Below are 26,797 nucleotides of genomic sequence, written 5' to 3'. Positions count from 1 at the left end.
TATTCTAACAGTATAGATCACACTAATTACTTTCGGTTTTAAAATATCGTTAGTTACACCAAATCTGTTGCTAAACTTTAATCATGTGTTTGGACTAGAAGAAAATACAGACAATGATACATTTTCTTTTATTTGGTTGAGGAAAGAAAGAAAAATTGACATTTAGAAGAAAAAATCAAAATTTTCTTTCTTTCTATTTTCTCTTCTATTCAATTTTAAAATTTTTCTCACTTCCTTCGTTTTCTTTCCTCTGAAACAGAAGGTAATGCTGTAACTTGCAACTGTGGAAGTGAAGGTCTTCCAAGGAACTTGTGCCTCAGTATCATATGCCCCTTTTGTGGGCAGACTAGAGTGTTTAACAAGCAAGGTGGTAGGGTTTGGTTATTCATAATTTGCTAGACCGAGATTTCGGTTTTTGTTGTTTGCAGTTGTCTCTTGACCAATGCAGTATAGACACCATTCTTGTTGAGAAGCTCTTCATGGTTGCCTCTCTCAACTACTTGGCCATCAGATATAACTGCAACAGTATCAGCAGTTTTAACAGTTGATAACCTGTGAGCAATGACTAGAACTGTTCTTCCTTTCATGAGAGATTCCATGGCATCCTGCACCCGTATCCACCATCATTAGCATATTGTGCAAAAAACAAAGACAAGTTTATATGTTCATGAAACTGGAAAAATAATCCTAACCAAAATAATATGTTAACTCACCTGCACTAGGTATTCACTTTCTGCATCTAGGGCACTGGTGGCTTCATCCAAGAGGAGAATTTTTGGGTCCATAAGCAGGGCTCTAGCAATTGCTATTCTCTGTTTCTGCCCTCCTGAAAGCCTTACCCCACGTTCTCCAACAAAGGTCTGGTATTTTTCTGGGAATTTTGATATAAATTCATGTGCATTGGCCATTTTCTGCATTCAAATACATACCAATTATGAGCAAATGAGTTGGGACTTGGGAGAGAGGTGTCCCATTGGAGAATGAAGACAGAAAGTATTACAGCAGCGTTTTCTATATCAACATCGTTCACTTTGCCATCAAATCCATAAGCTATGTTCTCCTCTATGGAACAGTTGAAGAGTGTAGGCTCCTGACTCACTATACTGATCTGCAAATACATGAGCATACTGCATTAAATTTAAGTTCTCAAAATCACAAAAGAAATTTAGATTTTGGAGAGTATAAATTCTGTTACAAAGGGCAGCATATCATATTCAACCTGTACTTCACTAAACTAATTTCTCAAACACCAAATTTTACATCTCCATTAATATCATGCTTAATTACAAGGCAGTCATACAGCACAGTAGGAAATGTAATAGGTGACGTGACAACATGATAGGCACAAGGCATGGATTAATAAATAGCTTTTCACCTTGATTTTATCCCATACTCATCAATTCATAATACTAGTATACTATAAGATATATAGGTTCCCTAAAAGTTAAAAACATGACACTACAAGTCTATAACACTAAATTGGGTAAAACATTGTCAGTAGTGTATAAATGTCTTATCTAAGTTAATATGTACTTTGATATTCATTTGCTAAAATGTTATAAATTTGTTGTGTCCTAAATACAGAAATAGCTGCTGCAGTGCTAACCTATTAATCCATGGTCCCGGCGTTAGACAGTAAATAGTAATAGTAATGACAAAAAAAATTGTAGTATTTAAATTCAAACACTTGAGAAAACAAACTATAATCAAGATACCTTTCTGTGTAAATGCTTGTGTGATATTTCTACCAAAGGAACCCCATTCAGTAGAATCTTCCCCTTGGTTGGGTCATAAAATCTTTCAATTAAGTTTGCAATTGTACTCTGCACAAAATAAGAAACAAGTTCATGTTTGTGATGTTTTCTCCTTTCACTCTACCTTGCTAACCTTTCTATTCCTCTTCAACCCAAGCACATTAAATACGAAACATTGTGGAATGATGAACTGCAAAACACAGGAAGAAAGGAAAAATGGAGATGTGTACTATACCTTTCCACCACCACTTGGACCGACAAGAGCAACCTTTGATCCTGGATGCAGCTTCAATGTAATGCCCTAGAGATGAACAATGCAGAGCATAATTTGCTTAACAATTTACCACTCAATTTGTAAAGCCAGAACATAAAACTAGATGGAAACTGCTACCTTGAGCACCGGATGACTAGGGCGTGATGGATAGGCAAACCACACATCATCTAGTTCTACTTCCCCATCTTGATCACTACAGTAAAAGACATTTAGTGTCACTTAGTAAACAAACAAGGCCTAAGTGTCTATATATTGCAAGGTCTATTAATAATGAGTTAACTACTTTCATTGGCAATACAGGATTTGAATGCATAATTAGACACTGTAAAATCTTATATTACAAAATTCCAAAAGGCAGGCTCCTTCATCCACACATCCTAGACTACGTGTATAGATGTAAAGAAATGCTAGAAACACATTCTTTACTTATTAGGTGAAATTCACCAGTGGTCCACTCAATGATATGGATCCTGCCCCCTATTAAGTGGGTACCATTAATTTTACCCAATTGTAGTTTGTCTTGTGATACTAAATTTTTTTAAGTTATATTTTAGGAAATATATGAAACTGACCCAAGTGGACATTTATCTCCTGACTTAGGCATGGATGAGGTACGATCCAAAAGTTGAAATACCCTTCTGCTAGCACCTGCAGCTTTCATAACTACTGTATACAATCCTGACAGACCGGATATAGAAGAACCCACTACAAAGACAAAGGAGCCAAGTCAATATAAAAACAACACTGGCAGTTCAGATACAACAAATTAAACTATCACTGAATTAAATCAGGAAAGTATAACAAGTAGCATCCTAACCAACTAAAAAGTGATATCCATGGATCATACACACTTTAAACTATAGTGAATGTTTTACAGGATTCATTGTCATGTAAAAGGGAAGAATAGAACGACGAACTTACCTGAGAGACTATAAAGAATGAAAGATGTAAGATCACCCGAGGACATGTAACCCTTTATTGTCAAATTAGCTCCATATATAACAACTATAATAACTGAAAGTGTAGATGCAGCATTAAGGCCTCCAGAAAAGAGTCCAACAACTTTCTGTATTGCAAAAGAGATATAAGATTAAATGTTGCAAACGTAAACAAATAAAACTACACACAAGCACATATCAAACTATAACTGGCTAACTCACAGCTTGTTTAAGACCAAGATTAAGTGTTTCATTAACTTTCTCTGAGTAGCGTGTTGTTTCATAATCTTCTTGGGCAAATGATCTTACTGTTCTTATTGCACCAAAGGACTCCTGTGCAACACAGATAAAAATAATATCAGTTTAACTATCTTCTCCTATGATATGTATTTGATGAAAAAGACATACCTCAGCTATTGATGAAGCTACTGCAGCTGCAGCTTGAGTTTTATGAGAAAGTTCACGCAGGTAACGGCCAAACTTGCGAACAGCAACAGAAAGAACAGGTACAACAGCCAAAGCCAACACTGTAAGTGTTTATGTGAGAGATAGAGAGAGAAGTTAGGATAATGGATATAAAAAAAAAAAAAAACAAATGGCCCAGTTTAGCCAGAAAACTGGTGAAGTAGTCAAGGTATCAATCTAAACAACTTAAAAGATCAAACAATTAGAGAACCACTCAAACCAGTAGTTCAAACCCAGTTTGAATAAGTTTTTGTTTATTTACTTTTTTATTTTTTTTATTCAACCAAAAATATGTTTGAGTCAAATAACAGGACATGTATAAGGCCCACTGCCCACAAATGAATTGCTATTATTTATTTTTTATTATTTTTTATCTTCCTGGATTTACAATATGGTCGTTTCATGCTAATGTTAAATTTTATCTATTTTGATTTCTTATTATTTTATGTTAATTCATTGTTTAATATTTTATACGATATTAAAATTATTTATTTAATTATCACTGGTTTGATTATAGATGAATGAACCAATACATTGTTAACCAAACTTTCACTAGTTCAATGACCAATCTAATTTATTAAAAATATTGGTTAGGATACACATAAAAAACGTGTGTGTATTTCTTCATTGTTGAATTACTCACATGTTAACTTCCATGATGTTGCAAACATGAAGCTTAGACCAATTAATGCAGTTGAAAAGTTTCTCAGGGCCTCAGAAAGATTGGTAGTTGCAGCATTCTTTATGATCTGAGTATCTTCAGATAGCCTACTTAAAAGTTCCCCGGTTCGAGTAACATCAAAGAAAGCTATCTCCTGAAAATTCATCATCCATAATGTACAAGCCTACTCAGAAAAAGCATCACACCTAAAGAGACACGATGCAAGAGCCATTATGACTATTGTTTTACCTGGTTTACAAGGTGACTGAACAAATTCTTTCTCAGCCGTGCAACAACCCTTTCACTAGCAGTATAAAAAAGCCAAGCTCGAAGTGCAGTGCAAATTGAACTGTAAAACCAAGAAAACTCAGTGAATCACCTGGGATCCCATAAAACTCATGTGATGGATCTGAGGTCATAAGTTCATAACTACTTCCAGATAAAACTATGTCTGATTAATTTGGAAGGTACTCAAGCAAGGATCATACCCAAAGACAACGATCAGAAAAATTTCTAGTATGGTGTTCTTAACAGCATTCAAAGCTTCATCTTTCTCCTCTGGAGTTTGCATTTCCCTTGAGACAATGTCAATTATCTTCCCACCAAATTTTTGCTGCAGCAGGAACATTTCCATGTTCATTAGAAAGCAGCTTGAACCTTACATCCAGCAATGGTGACAGCAAATAACCAGATACATGCTGACAGAAATTTTAGTAACTGTGTGTGAGAGAGGGACAGGAAGGGGGAGGTAGTAAAAGAAGCATACAACTAATATACTTGATGTGGCTGCAATCAACAGAGCCACTGTACCAATCATTAATTTTCCAGCCTCAGGTTTTGCCTGCAATTTCAAACGAAAAAAAGAAGCAACTTTAATTATCACAAAAACATGGCAGCAATTCATCCAAAGAAACACTGGCCACTTACAAGTGAAAGCACTCGACAGAATCCCACATTTTCCGCCTGTAATTTCCATGCATAAAGTCAGTAATTGCACATATTAATATGATGCTAATGCTATGAGATGTTACATAGAAAATTAAATGATGTATGGACAATGATTACCGGCACTGCATCACCATGTTCAAGGTCTGAGACTTGACCTTCCGCGGCACCATCCCTCTTTCCTCTTCCCTATATACACTAGAAAAATTAATGGAGTACCACAACGACAAATGCAGTTGCAAAAGTATGTCCACACCCCTTTCGCAGTTTTTCATTTTATTGCACTAAATGCATAACCATACCAAGAACTGGGAAATTAATTAATAGTTTCACTTTCACAGAGCAACTGTCACTAGGTAGGAGCCTTAACCAATAAACCATGAATGAGTTCCAAACAGTCTGAAACCGTTAATAAAAATTATGACCTCTCTTATAAACTTTAATGATTTAATTATTCATTTAGTCCCAATATTAGCCCAATCTTTTTACATTTTTAATCTCTGAACATACATTTTTAAAAAGCTGACTCATTTTAGTTCCTAAACATACCCTTTTTTAATCCAATTTAGTCCCTATCGTCCAAAAATTGTGGGGACAAAAATGAACTAAAATGTAACAGTAGCCAGTGGGAACTAAAAAGTGTAGGTATAGGAAATTGAATTAGTTAAAATGTATGTGTAGGGACTAAAAACTACTAATTTCCAGGTATAGAGATAAAAGGTAAAGATTATGCGGTTACAGAGACCAAATAATTAAACCAATTTTAATCTCATTCAGCCCTCAAAAAGAAAAGGAAAAAAACGAAACATGTCAAAAATAATAAAGACTCCAAGTCCAACTACGTTTTCAACTGAGCATAGCTTACACTTTACAGAACAGAGCAGAACAGAAACTGAAATACACGCAGAGAAGCATATAAAAAAAAAAAAGTTTCAAACAGTGCAATAGGATATTATTATTATTATTATAGCAGAGGCAGTGGAAAAAAGCGTGTTTTTTACGATTCAGCACAGAATTAATTGACAAAAGACAAAAATTGTTTGAGTGTGGCCAAAATGGTGAAGCAGAAGCAATGAATATGGAGCAAGAAGAGAAGAGGACTTACAGCACCCTCAGCCTCCAAGAGAGGGGCTCTTTGACTTCTTAAGCCGTTCATTCTGAAACGAAATGAATGACTCTCACACTCCCCACTCTCTCTAAATACAATACTGTACACTACTGCTCCGCAACACGCCAATTCCAACGCCTTACATTTGGTAGGTTATGTCCATAGAAAACATCAAATCAAATCATTTTAAATTAATAGGGGCTCACTGGGTTATTCAAAAATCAAAATCTACTCTTTACATGTTTATTATATTGTTGCAAATAGAATTAAGTTTATGGATCATTATTTTTATTTTTTTTTTAATTTGTGCAACGTATTTTAAACGGAAATTCAAATATAATTTCTATCCCCGAAAAATTATTTAGTCCACAGGAAATCACGCTTACTGCCTTACCGTGATTGCCCAAGGGTCGAGAGGAAATTAAGAAGAAAACTGGATAATTGGGGCAATAAAATATGAGGTTTAGGCTAAGAGTGTGGCTAGACTGTAGAGTAACTAGTGAGGGAGCACTTGATTAAATAAATTGTGTAAATTATTTATAAATTTATTAGTATTTATTTATTTTTACATATGAAAAAGACTGTAGAGTAACTAATATGACTCAATTTATTATTCCATCAAGAAAATGACCATTAATTCATGAGAAAATTAGTAGCAAATATTATTGATGATTGCTTAAGTATTTTCTTTATTGTTACATAAACTTTTAAACCGAAGTCAAATATAAAATTCATATCAAAGTTAGCATGGAATTATATCATAGTTAACAATAAAATAGACACTATTGTCATCAAATACCTGAATTAACTAGCTGCAATTATTTTAAATTTATAATAAAAATAAGTAGTTAAAATTAAATATTTAGAAAGAAATTTGTTATCCATTACAAGATTGTGTCCGCTAAAAAGTATGTGCGGTCTAAGAGAAAATAAAAAAGAAAGGCACCATTGTTAAGCAATACAAAAAGAGGCGACTTTGACTTGAGTAACTTGTCATGAAACTTTGTTAGCAAGAAAAGAGAAGGTGCAATCTGAATCTGAATATTTTATGGAGACCCAGTAGAGTTATTTTACGGAGCTTGAAGTCGTTTGGACAGAGAAATATGTTAGAAAAATATTAAATTTTATATTTTTTATTAATACAGAGTATTTACTAATATTTTAAATGATTAAAAAATTAATAGGCCATTTTTAATGAAATTTCTTATTTTATTATTTTTTCATTTATAAAATTTAAATTCAAAATTTTACTTAAAAAAGAGGAATTATGTATCACTAATAAAAAAATATTTTATTTTGTATTAGTTTATTTATATGTAGAAAAAAAGTATTAGTCTATTTATGTGATGTACATAACCACGATTATATGTTTTTTGTTTGCTTTTCCGGCTTTTGGTTGTTTTTTAAGGTGATGGACACTTGCATGGAATTTTCCTTAAAAACAAAATTAGAGCAGTGAGAAAACGTCATCAGCCACGTCATTCTCAATCTATAGTGTATCACCTTAGTTCAGTCCGTGAATGTGGTCCCCACACTCCATGGAGGCAAGACGTGGTTTTCTTTTGTTTATTCAATGCACGTTTTATGACGTGGATAAAAAAATGTGTTACATATTTCGTACTAAATTAATTACTATTTGACAAAATTAAGAGAAAATGAATAAATATATATAGATATTCATTCATTCATCTCACACCACAGGACTTATTAGAGTTTGTTAACCACATTCGGTTTGGAGCACAAGAGTTAGGGAGATCATGCTAAGATTGGCTTGGGCTACAGGAAGGTAATTCCCTGAGATAATACTATTATGTTTTCAATAACATGATATTATATTTACATGTTATATTTATCTTAATGTTATAATAATTGATATATTATATTAATGTATCGAATTAATCCAATCATGACTGAACTCTCGTATATTATTAAATTTGAATCCAGATAAACAATTCTATCAAATATTTAGTTAGGATAGAGAGAGATTTGTTCTAACCCTGTAAGATATTGCATGGATTAGAACATGTGAGAGATGCTGCAGTTCACATGTTTTACTCATCTCCCAGTTTGCTTCCTGCACCCCTTGACAAAATTATTCCTATCTCTCACGCGCTTCTTATTACCTCAAGTGGCGCACCTCCTTCCCTAACCCTAGCTAGCACCCCCTGACCTCACTCCTTCACTGCTACGGTGCGCCACCGTCACTTCTTCACCTTAGTCGTGCGGCGCGCCAACCTGACTCCCTAAGGCTTGCGACACATCAGGTGGTTGAAGGCACCGCCATTCCCTTGCGCAACAAACCTGTTTGAAGCCACCCCGACACCGACGAAGGTAAGTCACTCAGAATGAACATGTTGTGCAACGTAACGTATTTATATACATTCCGGATCATTTGTTTTTCAAACATTGTTCTGAAAAGACAATCTGGAAGGCTTTCAGTCCTATTACATAATGATCAATCTAGAAAACTAATTACTATCCAAAAAAGAAGCTTCAATCTTTCAGAATAATTATTCCAAAAATGTTAAACATATTCCGCAATGGATAATCTAGAAGATGGTTAAAAATTAATGGAATAATTATTTTGAAAGGTTGAAGTTTCTTTTCTTCATTGCCTAGTTCGAAATTGTAATTAATTTTTTGGAATACATATTCTGTAAGACATTAATAAGTCTTCTAGATTGCATATTTTGAATTCTTTTACCATCAATACCCTTTTGGATTACTTAATAGGGAAAATAGTTAACTAAGAATTCCAAAAAATGAACCTTAACAATAAAATTTCCAAAGAAGGAACAATGCCTACATCGACCCAACCTCAACGGAGCTATGCAAATGGAGGAAAACAACAAACACTTAGGTGAAAAATCAATGTTTGTGACATTTAACCATTAGATAGACACTGAGACAACTTCAGAGCACCTCCAATGTGTGGAGAGGACACTTCAAATGATGTTGAAGCTATCAGGTACTGGTCGACAAAGTGTTATGACCTGTTTGGATAAATTTATTTAGAAACACTAATAAGAGAAAAAAATAATGAGATAAATTTCATGATAAGTTAAAATGAGATGTTCATTAACAAAATTAACTAATTTATAGAAATCATATAATTTGTCTAAAAGATGAGAAAACATATTTCTAATAAAGTACATTCAATTCAAACAAAACATTGTTATTCAATATTCATGGGAATTAAAAAGAGCCCAACTAGGTACGTACTGGTCGGGCTCTTTGGCTATAGAAAAAGAAAAAAAAAGAAAACAGAAAAATATAGAACATAATAATGAATTAAAATAAAATAGAAAAAAAGAGATAATATAGAAAAAATAAGATAAAAAGAAGTTAGCTAATAGTCAATTAATAGGAAACTTATTTAAAGTATGAAAAAATTCATTTCATTTTTTTCTTATTTTCTTCTCCTATAAATTTTTCTAGAGAAGATTATCCAAATAAGCTTTAGTTGATTTAGAAGAACTAGGTTGGGAAAAAGGAAAGTTATAATACTACGTTCTAAAAGCCCAATATATAATATATCTTCATATTTTTTTTTTCAAATTTTTTCTTTCTTCACGTTTTCTTTTTTCATCTTTCCAGAAAAGAGTGTGTTGTAATTTTATATTTTATACCTTGCTTAATTTTTTTCCTCCCTCTTTGATCTGAATTATTTAACATTAATTATAATTTTATCAATATTTGGTAACAAAATTTTATTATTTAACATGAACCAATTCCTTTTACGGGCCGGGATATTATCTCGGAACAAATGATATAACTTTTTCCTTTTCGTTCTTCTGTTACGGTTAGATATGACACGTACCTTAAGAAAAAATGTCACATAGACAAGTGCCTAGCTTCAACATGATGATACACACAGGATCGGTCGAGTTGAATTAGATTTTGTTAGATTAAAAGTATATGGTAAGGAGCTAAAAAGCTTCATCTGACTTACATAAAAGTTTGATATGATTATAAATCTATTTTGATTGTCTAATTTATAATAATTTAATATTAAGAAAGAGATAAAAATATGTATGTGAAACTTTATAACAATCAAATCTAACTTATTTATATGATATAAATATATTTTTAAGGTTTAATATAACATGATGTTATTTACAAATATATTTTGCAATAATATATTTAAATATGATAAATTTATTTTTTAATAAACTTAATTATAAATTTTAAGTTGACTTTTTATGTAAATCAATATGATTAACATTTAAAAATATAAATAATATAAAATTTTAATAAATTATAACAATTTAATATAATAATAATAATATTAGTAATGAATAATTATTTATAACTTTTTAAATAGATGAACTTTTTAGGTCTAAAAGATTTTTCAAATGGCCTACACAATCTATTTAACTAAATAAACTTTCCTAAAAACTTTGGCCTAATCTAATTTCTAGTCTAACCTGACTTACTTAGACCTAATATAAGTTAGGTTATAGGTTTTTATCGAACTGACCTATTTTTTACCCTGAATACACATGTCAGATGCAATAATTTGTCATTGTCATGTGGGAGCAAAGAAGTTGTCGAGGAGAGAAGAGAAGGACGTGAAAGTTTAGATTCTCAAGACAATTCTGCGGTTTGGGAGCAGAGAAATAACAAGAGTTTCTAAATTTTCTACGGGTTACACTGTACACTAAATCAACGTTCAAATGGTGAGAAAGTAATGAAAGAAAAAAAAAAGAGTTGACATGTGGAAAAAAATCAAATTCAGGAAAGTATAATCCCTTCTTATTCTATTTTAGTAAATAATTTTTAAAATTATAACATTGTAGTAAAAATAACTAACAAGTTACTAGTAAAAAGGTGAAAAACTATATGGTGATCGCTATTTGAAAATTTTGATTTCTGACATTTCAAAGCTCAAAGGGTCCAACATGTAATGAAATGGGGTGACCAGGAAAGCCCGCATATAGGCGTACCAAAACCTTGAAAGGTTTTTGCCATATCCATTTTTCTTTCTAAATATACTTTCATTTGTTTTTTATTTTAATTTTTATCATCATATATACTCATTATACGTATAACATTGATATACAACTAGTATTCTAGAGTGTACTTTCTGAAACAGTATTTTATTTTTAACATTTTAGAAAATACTTTTCAAAACACATATTTTTTAACATTCCAAAAAGTATGGAATCCTCTTTTTGTGTTTTGGAATATTAAAAAATAAATGGTGTTTTGAAAAGTATTTTCATGAATGTTAAAAATCATAACACTATGACCATTATATTAAATGATATCAGTCATTCAATCTGGAGGTGTTTTGGTGCAACAACTGAAAAATTCAAGATCTAATCATGCGCAATATAAAATGAGACATTAATGATATTGTGTGAGTGAATAAAAATAAAATAAGAAAAGTATTTTGGAGCATAAACATACTACATTAGAGTTTGGAAAGGAGGATGAAGAGAGTGAAAGAGAAGAGAGAGAGCCTGATGAAAGAGAGAAGGGGGGGTGGGGGGTTGTTGCTACGAAAGATGGAGTGTGTGAGGGAGAGAAGAAGGCTTGAAATGGAAATATTATTGATTTTTTTGAAAAAAAAGGAAAGAGAGTATACTTAGAAGAAAAAAAGGGAGAGTGGATATAACAATAACCACCTTTGAATAGTTCATGGCAAACCCACATAACAATTCATTAGCCCAAAAATAGTCGATTTCATTTTCTGCCTATATGACTTTTTGTATACTCTTTAACACCTTGTAAAAACTAATGGTGTGTTTGATAAAGAAAAAAGTGTGTGGAATAAAAGTGAAAAGGATTGAAAAGAGTGGAAAGAAGAAAGTATAGGTTGAGGAAAAAGATAGTGAAAAGCTTTGAAAATAACACGAGACTCGCACACAAATTTCATAAGAAAAAATAGAGAAAAAAGATTAAATCAACATTAATCTATAATAATTATATAATATAATTAATAATGAAAGAATGTAATTAAGTTGAAAAGAGTGAAATGAAGAAAACAACTCTCAATCAACTATTTTGCATAGGCATATGACCACCTATTCTTTTCAATAGAACCAAAAACATAACGGGATTTATCTTCTTTGAGAACATATATAGTATGTCATATCCTAGCACAACACTAGAAACAACATACATAATAAGCTCAATATCATTACAAGAAAGAAACAACCAACCCTTATTCCCAATACAAAAGCAAAAAGGAAAAAAAAAAAAAACAAATGGTTGACGTACAATTCCTTAGTACACGGTCATAACACCCGCGTGATGAACAAAACAAGTGTAAATCCTTCGCAGTCCACATTATACCAACTCTCATTTAAACAAAATTTTTCAAGTAGTAACATAAGATCAATCTCCACTTTTACACATGCAAATCGACCACATGCCATGTTGACAATGTTCGAATCCACTTTCACTGTTTTCCCAATTGCGGAAGTAATTATTAACAATTCATTATCATCATTGAATACCAAAACCAAACTAGGAAATCATATCCATACCAAAGTCCTTTCCAACTTTTGATTCGGAAGCTGAAAACTCCAAAGTCCAAGCAGGACAAGTAGTAATTAAGATAATGATCGTTATACCATCCAAGGTTCCTCATTAATAACTTTCTCCCGATTAGCCTCAACATCAAGACTAACCACAAAATTTCCCTTTACAACATTTATCAACTCAAAATCATCTTCTAATTTCCAAATAGATTGCAAATTCTCCCTCACGATATTAAAAAAGCCCAATTTCTTCCAAAGTAATTTCACCACAAAACACTTCTCCTCTGACTGGTATAACTAATCAAACATCTTTGGTTCAATAACAAACTTAGGAAGCAAATGATTTCCTCCTTCATGCTTAAGCTTCACCATTCTCTTTTAGTAATTAAATTTCTTACATCCCCTAGAACCTTATCTTTAAACAATAATTTAGTAGTAGATATGCTTCCTCCATCATTTGGTGGCTTTGGTGGTTGCACCATCTCATAAGAGCTAGGGAGAGAAAACCCTAACTCAACCATCCAACTTTTCATTTTGGGAATTTACCTTACCTAGCCTGTTCATATGCATAACCAATAAACATTAAAGTAATATATTATTGATGAAAGAGATTAAAAGAACTAAAGCCAATAAATTAAAATTACTTGAAAAAAGAATAAGACTATAAGACTACATCTTACTATTAATTTTAGAGGTAATTATGGAAAGAATACATAAATTTAATTTAACGCACTATTAGTTAAATTAATTAATTTTCTTAATCCATACAAATTAGTTAATTATTTCTTATATAAATGAAATGAAATAAATTATATTTAATTGATTAAGATAAAGAGAAATGCTAACAACATAATATTTTCTAAAATTTAATTGAACGCACACCTTACACAGTTAATTAAAATTTATTAAAAATTAATGAGTCTCACATTTTGTTTGATGAGTTTTATTTTTGATTTTATAATTTTTAATAAATTTTAATTGAAGATAAAGAATGTATTATAAAGATATAATGTTAGAACTCTTCTTAAAATAAAATATATTGTGAAAAAAGAAGATAAAGTATATTTTAGTGTAATTTAATTTTACCTCCAACAACACCCCAATTTGTACACCGCTGTGCCTGCTCGTATCTTTTTCGTGCCAATGCACAAAAGATAAAATAAAAAAATCTACCATATATCGTACATACATTTTAAAAAAAATGATAGCAAGGAAATAGATTAATTCTAATTCTAATATGTAAGGAGAGAAATTTAGCATGTTTGGAGTATTAAGGGTATATATGCAAAGAATTCCAGAAAGCTATATTATAGGACATACTCCTACAAAGAATCTATTCAACTACTTACAAGTTGATAAACTTAATAGGAAAGAATGGCTCATTCCACAAAAAAGAGAGAGGAAATAACGACTCAACTAAATTAACTCATATGACAATTAGAAAAATGAATGTCTTAATTTCTTTCTAAATATACTTTATAATTTATAACCAAATTAACTTAGAAATTATATTCAAAATGATCTAAATCAGTTGATTATTTAGGATAGGTAAATTATTATAAATTTTTGACACTATTTTCAATTTTTACAAATAAAAAAATTATAAAAAACTCAGAGATTAAAAAAATAAATGTCTTTTTCTTTCTTTCTGCAAATACACTTTACAGTTTATATTCAAATTAACTCACATCAGAAAAAAGGAATGTATTGATTTCTTTCCAAATACACTATATATATTCAAAATTAAGTCACAGATCAGAAAAACCAATTAATGTCTTGATTTCTTTCCAAATACACTATATATTCAAATTAACTCACAGATCAGAAAAATGAATTAATGTCTTATTTTCTTTCCAAATACTACAGTTTAAATTAACTCACAGATCAGAAAAATGAAACGTTCTCTCTCTGTCTTAAATACACTATTTAAAAAATTAATTAATGTATTATTTTCTTTCCAAATAGTACTACAGTTTAAATTAACTAACAGATCAGAAAAATGAAATGTTCTCTCTCTATAAACTATATTGTTTTTTTTTATTATGTGTAAGTACTGTTATAATGTTATGCTTGGAAAATGACCCTTTAATCCGTAAGATATTAATTAATTCAAACTAACTTGACCGTAAATTATGCCCCTTATCCCGTTAACCGTTGCAATATCTATTCTTATTATGCAGTTCAGCAGTTTTCACATGAAGCTTGCAGAAGCCATTAGTGCATGAAACCAAAGACTCTGATTTTTTATAGCAGTTTTTGTATGTTTTTATGCTGCTAACGCGCCAGCTTCCGCTCTTTGAGAACAGTGAAATTTCTTAGGACGTGCGATATTTTGCATGGACGACAACGTAAAAAGTTAAATATTTTAAACATGAGTAAAAATATCATTTTGAATATCAATATTGAATTTAGTTTTTATAGATTGATAGTATATATATATATATATAACTTTTACTAATAGGTACAGCTACAAATATTCAATAAAATTAAAATTTCAATAATGAAAAAAATTACATATTATATTTATGCAAAAGCTTTTAATTAATTACCTTATATTCAAATTAACTTGTAGGATGAGTCAAAAAAATTACAGTAACTTATACGTCCAGATCAGAAAAATGAATATCATATTGAATTTCTTTCAAAGTATAAGTTACTCGTATAAGTATTTTTTTAATTTTAACTTTTAAAAATAATCAATGTCCCCAATTTCCAACAAAATTTAATGTTAATACAAAACATTAAAATATTTGAAAGGAATCTGAACTTCACCTAAATCATGCCTCAAGTTGCTATGATTCCATCTAAGACTAGTTTGAAAATAGTGTTTCCATGTCTATATAAGCTTTGCTCACACTCTTGGTCCTTCACACCACAGTTTCAAAGCCCTTCTAAAACGCCTTACTCTGTATCTTCTTTCATCATCCAAAAAAAACCATTCACACAAAGAAAACCTTTGGGTTTCCCAAGATGTCATCATCGGAACTCTCTTCTTTCTTTCTCCTGCCCCTATCAGCCATACTCAGTTTCGATGCTTTGCTCGGAGTTATGTTTCTAGTGGCCGTGTTCGGCTACTGGCTGGTTCCCGGTGGTCTTGCTTGGGCTTTGTCCAAATTCAAGCCTGCGATTCCCGGGCCTTGCGGTTACCCGGTGGTGGGCCTGGTTTGGGCTTTCATAGGGCCTCTTACTCACAGGGTCCTTGCAAAGTTGGCTGAAACCTTCGATGCAAAGCCCCTGATGGCATTCTCGGTAGGGTTTACTCGCTTTATCATCTCTTCTCACCCCGACACTGCCAAAGAGATCTTGAACAGTTCTGCTTTTGCGGATCGTCCTGTTAAGGAATCCGCTTATGAGCTTCTCTTTCACCGCGCAATGGGGTTCGCACCCTACGGTGAGTACTGGAGGAATCTGAGGAGGATTTCAGCGACTCACATGTTCTCTCCGAAGAGAATTGCGGCCCAAGGAGTGTTCCGGGCCCGGGTTGGGGCCCAAATGGTGAGAGAAATCGTGGGCCTGATGGGGAAGAATGATGTCGTGGAGGTGAGAAAGGTGTTGCATTTTGGATCGTTGAATAACGTGATGAAGAGTGTGTTTGGGAGGAGCTATGTGTTTGGTGAGGGGGGTGATGGGTGTGAGCTTGAGGAGTTGGTGAGTGAGGGGTATGATTTGCTTGGGCTGTTTAACTGGAGTGACCACTTTCCTCTCTTGGGTTGGTTGGATTTTCAAGGAGTGAGGAAGAGGTGCAGGAGTCTGGTGGATAGAGTGAATGTTTTTGTTGGGAAAATCATTATGGAGCATAGAGTGAAGAGGGATGCTGAAAGTGAGGATAATAAGGCCAGAGATATTGATAACTCAGGTGGTGACTTTGTTGATGTGCTGTTGGATTTGGAGAAAGAGGATAGGCTAAACCACTCTGATATGGTTGCTGTTTTGTGGGTAAGTTTTTTCTTAATATTTAATCTCATGTTCTTTCCTGCTTTCCATTTCAGATAATTACTTGGTTTATTTTTATATCATTTATAGTACTACTTGCTAATTTGAATCCACTTTATTTATGAATTACTATATTAATATGGTTTAATTTCAAATGTGCCAATGACAAAGTAACGACGTTTAATGAGATTTTACTTTTCAGGAAATGATATTTAGGGGGACTGATACAGTGGCAATTCTTCTAGAGTGGATTCTAGCAAGGATGGTACTGCATCCAGAAATACAAGCAAAGGCTCAGTGTGAAATAGACTCTGTGGTTGGGTCTGGGTGCAGTGTGACTGATGATGACCTTCCTAACCTCCCTTACGTGCGAGCTATAGTGAAGGAAACCCTTAGGATGCACCCACCGGGCCCTCTTCTTTCATGGGCCAGGCTTTCCATTCACGAGACACAAATTGGCAACCACTTTGTTCCAGCTGGCACAACTGCTATGGTCAACTTGTGGGCCATCACTCATGACCAACAAGTGTGGTCCGAGCCAGAACAATTCAAGCCCGAGCGGTTTCTGAAGGACGAGGACGTGCCAATCATGGGGTCTGATCTTAGGTTGGCACCTTTTGGCGCTGGTAGGAGAGTGTGCCCTGGAAAAGCCATGGGCTTGGCCACTGTTGAGCTTTGGCTTGCTGTGTTCCTTCAAAAGTTCAAATGGATGCCTTGTGATGATTCTGGTGTGGACTTGTCTGAGTGCTTGAAGCTCTCCATGGAGATGAAACACTCCCTCATCACCAAAGCTGTTGCAAGGCCTACATCTTCTCTTGCAATGTAATGGGTTGGAGTATCCCATCATTTTACTCCCCTTAATAATAATATTTCTTTCCTTTTAAAAAGAAATTGTCACTTATCCATCAAAACAATAAGGGAACCATCCTATGGCAACTTTAAGTTTTTGCAATTTTGCAAAATTTATACCTCTTTTTAAACTAATATTTATTTAAAACAGTATGAGTGATTTACTTAAAGTAGATATCCAAATTTTATTAAATGACATGTAAAATGAAAAATATTTGAGAGATATAATGATAATCAGTATGATATAAATGAAAATATTATTGAGATTAATAAAAACAATTAATTATTTACATAATTGGAGGATTAACAAAATAGTACTGCAACTTAAACAAGATTTTAAAAAATAAATAGTAACATTACTTTCTTTTGTCATGTACAGTTAGTTATATATTGTATTGTGAAGAGTTATATCATCAAAAGTGTTACAATTCTTATAACAGTAATAATAATAAAAAAGGGAAGAGTGCACATGCAAATTGAAAATATGAGCAGAAATTGTTTTCCCTTGCTTTATGTGGATACGAATTACAAAGTAGGAAAATAGAAAAGTAGAAAATTATAAAATTACAATAATACTCTTTCATCGAATTGGCCATATTCCAAAAAGTTAATTATGAATAAAACACAAGAGAGATGGTCAGAGACTTAGCATGCATGATGTACGTTATATAATTAAGCTATCAAACCAATTAATTCCGTACATGTTCATCATGGCTGCATCATTTTATCCCTTTTCTAGAATGGTCGTGAATTGTGTGGGGATAAAGATAATGATTAATAATTCACAAACGTTTTAATATTTTTAATTTTTTTTTTATATTTTTATCCTATCATAAATTCTATCGTATTTATATATTTTTTTCTTTCTAGGTGTTAAATAATATAATAAGTGTTTATGTAATATTTTTCTAAAGATAAATAGATATAACATTTTGAGCCAGAAAGAAATAGTCAAATAGAAATATAAGTATTGTATAATACTAAAGATGTTAAATGAATGTTTGCGATAGAATAATGATTTTTAGATATTTTGTTTTTATTTTTATTTTTATTTTTATTAACAATTTTTTTTCTTCTCTTTTATCTCCTCCTCTAAATGTCAAATAAGTTTCTGGTAGCCAAAACTTTGTGACATATGGATGCATATATGGAGTATCCGTATATCATTACCTTGTGTGGGTGGAAATGAAAGATTAATTGATTCCTTTGTATAAGCTATGAACTAGCAAGTAGCGTGATGATAATAAGAATTTCACCTTTTCTCCTAGTTTTATCGTGACTTTGCAGTCTGCAGAAACTTTAAAGTGATTGAGGAATAATTAAGAACCTAACAATTATATATAATTGCCTGTAAAAGCTTTGTTCCTTTCCCATCCATAAAAGAATGATGCAAATAGGATTTGAATATCCAAAGAAATTAATAATATCTCTTATTATATATATATATATATATATATATATATATATATATATCAAATGCAAGTGCTTTAGTCCTTACTTTTTTCATTTTTGTTATTTTCTTTGAGCATCCTTCTTTTCTTTATTAACTGATTCTCTCTCCCTTTCGCTCTATATTCCTTTCTGCCTTCTCAAATCACAACGGCCGGCTACCATCCATCATGAACACATTACTGATCGATCATCATCGGTACTCAACCAAAATGCTTTAAGAATACCAATATAATATATGTAATGACAGCAAGCATAAAAAAAAGAAGAAGCACAACTTTATTATTGAATAAACAGAAGTTAATCTTAATAATTATTATTGCCTGTTATAAAGGTAGTTTTCCCCTTAATTCCTATGGTTGTGTTTGGTATAGGAAAGATAAAATAAAAGAAAAAGTGAAAATAAGTGAGAAATAAAATAAAAGTAGACGTGTTTGATACAAAAGAAATAAAGAAGAGATAAATAAATAAATTAATGAAAATAAGTGAGAAATATTACACTATAATATTATTTCTCTTTGATATTCCAAACAAAGCGTAAGTCAATATTGTTTATTCTAAAGTAATACTAACTTTGAGGGTAACCGTTATATATAAAGATAGTTTTCGCCTTAATTCCCAAGTCAATATTATTCTAAACAATACTCACTTAAGGGCAATTATTATGGAAGTCACTCCTCCGACTTCTAGTATTTAACTCGGATTAAAAGGAAAACTGCTCAAATAGGACCCAAGTTTAACATCTAAAACTGGAATCTGTACCTAACCTGAAGGAAATATTGAGATAAGAATAGAATTCACTTAAGTAATCAGATATTTACATGATCACATGACTACACATGTGAAACGTAATGAGTCTAACAATTTTTCCCAACAAATACACTTATATATACCAGGGTTCCTCTCAGGTTTGGATAACTTTACTCATTCTCACCTCTTCCGATCCTCATCAGAGTCTCTACAAATGTTGCCATCAAAATCGTTCGTTGAAGATTGTCATGAACCACCACATCTCCCACCATGTCGTTTGATTAGAATCCTATCCTTCGTGTCCACATCACAATATTACCCAAGATTATTTGTGAACGTACTTTTTAGACTTTCACTATTAATTCTTGGTGAAGGAATGTGTGGGATGATGAGAGAGTAATGGAAATAAAATGAGAAAGATAATGGAAAGACCTCATTAAAAAAAAGGTTGATTTCCATATAATGTTTCTTCTTCTTAATCTCCAGTGATTAACAAATTAAAAGCTTTAATCTTTTCAAGCATTTCCACCATAATACTTACACAATCCCATTATTCTCAACTTTTTTCTTTCTTTCTTTGTTAATTTTTTTGTTTCATGAAAGGTATGTGTGAGATTGATGTGAGTTATTAATGGAATTATGGAATGTGGTAGTGCAAAAGAAATTTGGTTGCAGGGAGAAGAACATCCAATACCCTAATATAAAATGACAACGTTTTGGACTCAATTAACGGTGTTAAAATCACTATATAGCTAGGAAAGATACATTGAGTTGAAAACTATTTATTTACACAAAAAAAAATTGAATAATAAAAATTAATGGATTCAATTGAAATCTAAATTAAGATTAGAAGATAAAATTAAAATACTAGTTAGTTCTTATTACAGTAAACAAAAGTTTTGTTATTATTCTTAATTTTTGTTGTTGTTTCGCTTACTTTTTTTTATAGCATTCTTTTGGTATAGACTAATACTAGTTTTTCTAGAAGTGATTTTGTTTAAATTAAATAAAATTATTATGCGTGATAAACTCTCTTTTTAACTAATTAACGTACACTATGTATCTAGTATTTGAATTTGAGATCTCTCGTCAAATTAGAATAATCTCACACTACAGTTTGATTAACACTGATCGGTGGTTTTTGTTGCATTCTCTATTATCCTTGTTTTATATTAACATGGTTTAATAAAGAATAAAGTTACACACCTAAATCTTTAAAACGAATTATTATCAACTAAACTACAAGTTCCTTGGTGCGTTGTTTATCCTTTTACTTGAAGATGCCGCCAAAAGGTAGATCCGCGACTGGCATAAAATTGTGAAAGAAAGATTGAGTGAATCGAATTAGAAGGAAGATTATATTAGAAGTTTATCTAAATCTAGTAATCCTATACCCGCTTTAAATAGAAAACTAAAATTTAATCCTCAAACCAGATTTGTATGAAATTGTGATTCCAATCGTTCGAAAAGCAAAAATTTAAAACTGAAAAAGAAATAAACAAATAAAAGAAGTTGAATTAAAAAACCCAGCGCCGCCTCCTCAACTACGAAAAACCTAGGGTTTTAAAAGCCCTGACTCAAGCATATGAACGAATCATCATCCTTCACCACCAATCGAACCTATATAGAACAATAAAAAATAAAGTACCAATGCAAAATTTCTTCGTTCATTATATCACACAAGAGATTAAAGGGTCTCATTCTGAATTCCCATCGCATTGTATGCATATACATGTGGCTTATTTATTAATAAATCTGTATCCATCATACTGGCCTGCTGGATGCTTCTCCAACATATGCTTTAACATGTTAAAAAAACATTGGAAAGCAAAAGTACTTTCTTCTTAATGTGCTCTCCTCAATTTATGGACCACACAAATTATTAAGTGGTTTTGAGTTATAATGTTAATTATCATGCTGATCCTATTATGACATCAAGAATTTAGCTAACCTAAGAATTGTGTGAATGGGGACAACTGTTGGGATCTTGCTTAGGGCAAAAGCCGCTAATCGAGCCACTACTTTAATACCTAAAGTCATTATTTTATTTCTTTTGACTGCTTAAAGTTTCATACTTGTTCTCTTTTAAAAAAAATGTTTCATACTTACTAGAAACCTTCTTTGGTACAGAAAAATTGAGAGCCTAGTTGTCTAGGATGTGTGCTCAGTACTGCAAGTGGAATCTGCAATGTTCGTGACATGCAGAGCTTAATTACGCATCACCTGGATCATATATAATCTAGGGTCATCACGCCGACGCATCACATGGAGAGCCTAGTTGTCTCTTGAATATTATTTTCTCACTTCCAAATTGATTTACTTTAATATTAATACATAAGTATTAGAATCAAGTGATTTGATATAAGTAATTAATTTATTTTAAATTTAGATTGAATCATTTAGATATTATTTAAGTTTTATCTTTAATAAAAATAATTTTTTTATTAAATTTTATTTATTTTTTAATAGAACATTGAATTAGTTAAAGTTTATTTCTCCTAATAGAAGGGTTAAGATAAAAAAAATATTCTTTAATGTTGTATTCACCAAAAAAAAAGTATTCATTGATGTTGTTAGTTTGTAGTGAAATACTACAACTTTTATTCTAATTTAAGGTTTAATTTTGGTTGAATAGTGATTAAACTAGTATTAATAAAATAATAATAATAATTAAATTCGTAAAATAGTATTAAAGATACATAATATCATAAGTTTATATCATTATAAAATAAAAAACAAACATTATTTTATAAGTTTTAATATTTAAAGTATACGTAAAAATTTAAATTAATCAAATTTATCATAATGATATTAGATCTAACTTTTTAACAATACACAATAATATGCATTAAAAGTAACAAGTTTATATATCTAGAGTAAAAAAAATTGGATAAATACTTCAAGTTAATTGTTTTAAGAGAAAGATTAAAACAATGCCGCATTAAACATTTGTCATAGATATGTTGTAAATCGATTCTTCGCCCTTTCTCATAAGTTTTCCAATCCTTAATTTAATAGTTTTTCTCAAGATTGGTTTTATTTAGACGGTACACTAGATTGATTCACCATTTTTTGATCGGACGACCAACCATTTCGATTTTCAAAACACACATAAATCATATTAAATCAACTAAAAATTAGGCTATGTATACGAACTAGCTTTGTAAAATATATAAATAAAATTTCATAAATTAATGAGTTTCAAACTAAATAATTGATTCTGTTATATAATACTATTTTAAAGATGTGTTAAAGTTGAATGTGTAATCATACAATAAAAAGATAAAATACAGAATATGACTATATACAATAAAAGATTGGTGTAGCATCTATTAAGGAAAAGATGATAAAAAATCAATTAAAGTAGCTTAGACATATACAAGAAGGTCACAAAAAACATAAATTAAAAGAGTAAATTACATGATTTTTAGTCTAATTAAAAGGAAAAGATGGAGACTAAAAAGAAAGATATTGAAAAAAATTATAAAAAGATCTTAGACTGAATAATATTTCTAACACTTTAATTTTTAATTTTGCCAAATTTCATTGTATTATCTATGTTGTTGACTTTACCAAGTGAGATAATACTTTGTTTTTCACATAGTTTCAATCTTAGACATGATCTCTAATGTTGTGTTTAGTATATGAGAAAGGGGAGGAAAAAAAAAGTGTTATAATCCTTTTCTTTCCTGTGTTTGGTTACTCAAAATAAAGAAAAGGAAGGAATGCATATAGTGACTCCATCACAAAATGCAATCCTCTCAATTCGAAAAGAAAACGAAGAGAGAAATAATTTTGTAGGTTGGTGTACAAATTTGCCTCCCAAAATCCTGCACACCTACATACAGAATAAGGAGAACTAGAACTTTTAACTAATAACACAGTTTCAATAAAACGTAACATATGAAACAATAAAATAATTACTTTTAAATATTTTTCATATTAACAAATTAATTATAACATCTCATTTTTTATTTGAGGATATTTTTGTCATTTTCATACATGTTTTTTTCCTTCTCTTTTCTTCCCCTTTTTATACAATCAAAAAGAAAAGAGAAAAACTTAACTTTCTTATCTTTCAATTTTTTCTCATACTAAAAAACTTAAAAATTATATCATTTTCACTCTTTATTTTCTTTCACTTTCTTTCCTCTTACTTTTGTTCTCAAATGCAACATAATCTAAATGTGTCCTAGGTTCCCATAGTCTAAACCACATAATGGCTGACTATTTTTTTTTCTTGGCATCAGTTACTCCTTGAATCCTGGTTTGAGCAACGCATGGTGGCAGATTAATGCAAGTCAGCGGTTGAATAGGCTAAAAGAATTACAAAAGGTAAAGTGTATTAGTAACAAGGAAAGTGTAAATAGCAACTCTTGAATGGCCAATTCAGTCCTAAGCTAGCATAAGCTCAATCAAAACAAATTTCTGACTTGGGCCGAACCCAATCTTATGCTTAAAGAGGACTGGTGTTTCCTGCATTTCCAAGTTGCTTCCTACACCTTTTTTGATATTTTTTTATCTTTCGGTTTGTTCATATCGGAAACTAAAAAAGGAATGCATTCCAGAATGTAATTTAATATTTCGGAAGAGCCATTTCAGAGCAAAAAATAAAGTGCAGGAAGTTACAACCCTTAAATATATAAAATATACTGATATCTTAGACATCTCTGTAACTTTAATTATAACAATAAGAATTATCCTGATATCATGTATCCATTTTAAATTGTATCTGATAAATCTTGACTAGATTTTTATAAATAATGGATAACTTTATTGTGGCAATGCTTTTGCACACGCATCATTCACACCTATCAAGTATCAACGGTGACAGATTTTGATTTGCTTGTGTCTGTGGAGCCAGTTGTTTAAATGTAAGTCTGAACTAAAAGTTTCACATTAAATAAAAATAAACAAATTAAGTAATATATAAATGAAAAAACCCACAAATAACAAATTTAATAACTTAAAGTTTTGAGTCGAATGTAATGTGAAATTTATTGGTGTGGTTTGCTGGTCACCCATTGATCAATATCTTTCGTGCACTTTCACATCAAGTGCTGTGCTAAAAGCATTTCTTAATGTGAATCTTTGTTACATGCAGAATTGATTTGGGAAGCCATCTTTTTCTAATTTATTTTTTTTCTTTTCAATAATCAAATACTTTATTCAATATTTAGGATGCATGATAAAGGAGAAACTAATGTTCGAGCTTGCTACACTGCCATTTCTGTAAGTTGGTATCTCAGTTTTTATTCCACACATGCTCATGAATGATTTAATTATCTGAGCCTTCGCATTAGGACTGGGTGGAATTCCGGCAAGGTAAGGAATATGGATTACCAGGGAGAACAAACAAATTGGTGGATGGATGCTATTCCTTTTGGCAGGTGATTGAAATTTTACATTTTCTTCATCAATCTTCTTTGTGATATAGTTGGATTGAAATTTGAATATAATCAGGGAGGTGCTGTTGCACTATTGCAAAGATTTTTATGATATGAAGTATATGAAGAAAAAGAAAGTTTGGATGGAACCTCTATGCAACTTGCCATGGTAGGCATGAAGTTAGGTTGATTTTGAAGTACATGTTTAACGATTTTTTACCATATAAGTTTTTCCTTTAATATCTATATTTCTTTCTATTTTGGATAAAGTGTTCGGTTAGATCAAGGAAACACCTGACACACTCAAACCAAATACTTCTTCGATCACGTATTCATATATTTTGTATATTTTGGTCCTCTAACGTATGCGAATGACGAAAATCATTCGGTCGTGATTATCGCTAATAAATCTACTTAAGGGTAATTATTTGATTAGAAGTGTCTAAGGACTTAAGTCTCAGTAAAGTCAATATAAAAAAGAATGAACCCCTAGGTAAGGGAACTAATTCAGTCTCAAACATTCACTATATAACACTAACAACTCACTATATAACACTAACAATTTTAAACTGAATCTTGACTAGAGCGTTGAAGTGTTTTTTATAGATATTGTTAGTCTTTCAGATTCACACATACCAGACAATTCTACAAGGAAAAAATCTTTTGATATAGCAAAAAGATTCTTCATCATAGATACAATAAAAGATCATTCAACTTAAGAATAAGTCTTCGATTCATTTGTGATAGAAATACTTCCTAATTCCATCTCTTATGATATTAATACTTCTTAAATTTTAAATCTCGCATGCACCTGTGAATCATGAAAGCAACCAAAACTTCGGTGAATCTCAATCATAATACAGCGGTGTTACGTTGTATGGCACGAAATTCTTCACTAAATTTTAACGAAGCACGTGTTTCAATATAATTAGCTCAATATATAACAAGTTAAAAAATAAGAAAAATCGATGGTTGATGGAAGAAAAAAAATGCTAAAAGTTACAAAAGCATTTGGTACAAATAGTAACCAATGCTATCGGGTCACTTCATAACTCAATTTTATTAAAAAAAAAATGTTAATTGGTACGAATACAACTTCGTCAAAAGCACACGATTGTGATTCTCATCAAATCACTTCTTAATTCTTATACATCTTTCTAATTTTTTAACTAATATTCTTTTTAAGAAAATGTCATCATTTCACATCCACCTTCAAGCATTTGGCTTTGTGCTTGGTTTTATGTTTAATGTACTTTTGATGCGCAGTGCTTGACATTAAAATGGTTAACAGAAGGTAAGTATAGGGACAAAAACACAAAAAAATAAAATTATTAGGAGATTAAATGTAAAATTGTACAAATTTTAGGGGAAAAACATAATTAAACCTTTTTTTCCTTCGTGGAGGTATATCATTATTTTTGCGTGCCAGTGAATTAAAGTCCATAATAATTAATTAAAATTCTGCGACAAAGTGATTCTTATGACTTAACTCTTCAGCAAAGTTCCTCTTAAGTAACTGATGCTTTAAATGAAGATGCCACAGCCCACAAGTCATCCAAGGGGTTCTTCTACAATTATAAACTTTTTTCTTCTTCTTTTTACTATAATAACACTTAGATTTTAATTTAAAATCTCATACTAATTACTTACATCTACACACTACACAACTATAAACTGAAGCCTCAAGTTTAAAATTCCACTCTCCATTATATCAACTGAAAATCTATTTTTCCAATTAAAAAGAATATATTGCTTTGCTTTAAGTAGTGGTGTATAAAAAAGAAAAGGAAGGCTGG

The 26,797-nt window shown here is 31.2% G+C and overlaps 2 protein-coding genes across 2 annotated transcripts; one reads left to right on the top strand and one right to left on the bottom strand.

Annotated features, from left to right (window-relative positions):
* Positions 1–6,301, bottom strand: LOC100818615 (ABC transporter B family member 25). Its single transcript, XM_003525390.5, has 17 exons — positions 6,143–6,301; positions 5,158–5,226; positions 5,020–5,055; positions 4,859–4,933; positions 4,581–4,705; positions 4,342–4,441; positions 4,075–4,246; positions 3,375–3,493; positions 3,189–3,299; positions 2,950–3,094; positions 2,601–2,733; positions 2,146–2,221; positions 1,990–2,055; positions 1,716–1,823; positions 1,001–1,108; positions 714–911; positions 1–605 (listed from the first exon to the last, which is right to left on the bottom strand). Exons 1-17 carry the CDS (start codon positions 6,191–6,193, stop codon positions 396–398), a joined length of 1,902 nt encoding a protein of 633 aa, XP_003525438.1. The 5' UTR covers positions 6,194–6,301; the 3' UTR covers positions 1–395.
* A 9,201-nt stretch (positions 6,302–15,502) lies between these two features.
* CYP78A10 (cytochrome P450 family protein CYP78A10) lies at positions 15,503–17,453 on the top strand. The gene is made up of 2 exons (NM_001358075.1): positions 15,503–16,569; positions 16,769–17,453. Exons 1-2 carry the CDS (start codon positions 15,604–15,606, stop codon positions 17,390–17,392), a joined length of 1,590 nt encoding a protein of 529 aa, NP_001345004.1. The 5' UTR covers positions 15,503–15,603; the 3' UTR covers positions 17,393–17,453.
* The last annotated feature ends 9,344 nt before the right edge of the window (positions 17,454–26,797 follow it).

Source organism: Glycine max, chromosome 5, assembly GCF_000004515.6.
Source record: "Glycine max cultivar Williams 82 chromosome 5, Glycine_max_v4.0, whole genome shotgun sequence".
Classification (NCBI taxonomy): Eukaryota; Viridiplantae; Streptophyta; class Magnoliopsida; order Fabales; family Fabaceae; genus Glycine; species Glycine max.
The sequence above is the reverse complement of the archived record's forward strand: the minus strand, read 5'-3'. Positions and strand labels throughout refer to the sequence as shown.

Coding starts and splice junctions, on each gene's coding strand:
- LOC100818615 (XM_003525390.5), bottom strand. CDS start 6,193: ATGAACGGCTTAAGAAGTCAAAGAGCCCCTCTCTTGGAGGCTGAGGGT. Junction 4,706..4,858: donor CCACATCAAGTATATTAGTT/GTATGCTTCTTT, acceptor TTCCTGCTGCAG/CAAAAATTTGGTGGGAAGAT. Junction 606..713: donor AAAGTGAATACCTAGTGCAG/GTGAGTTAACAT, acceptor ATACGGGTGCAG/GATGCCATGGAATCTCTCAT.
- CYP78A10 (NM_001358075.1), top strand. CDS start 15,604: ATGTCATCATCGGAACTCTCTTCTTTCTTTCTCCTGCCCCTATCAGCC. Junction 16,570..16,768: donor ATATGGTTGCTGTTTTGTGG/GTAAGTTTTTTC, acceptor TTTACTTTTCAG/GAAATGATATTTAGGGGGAC.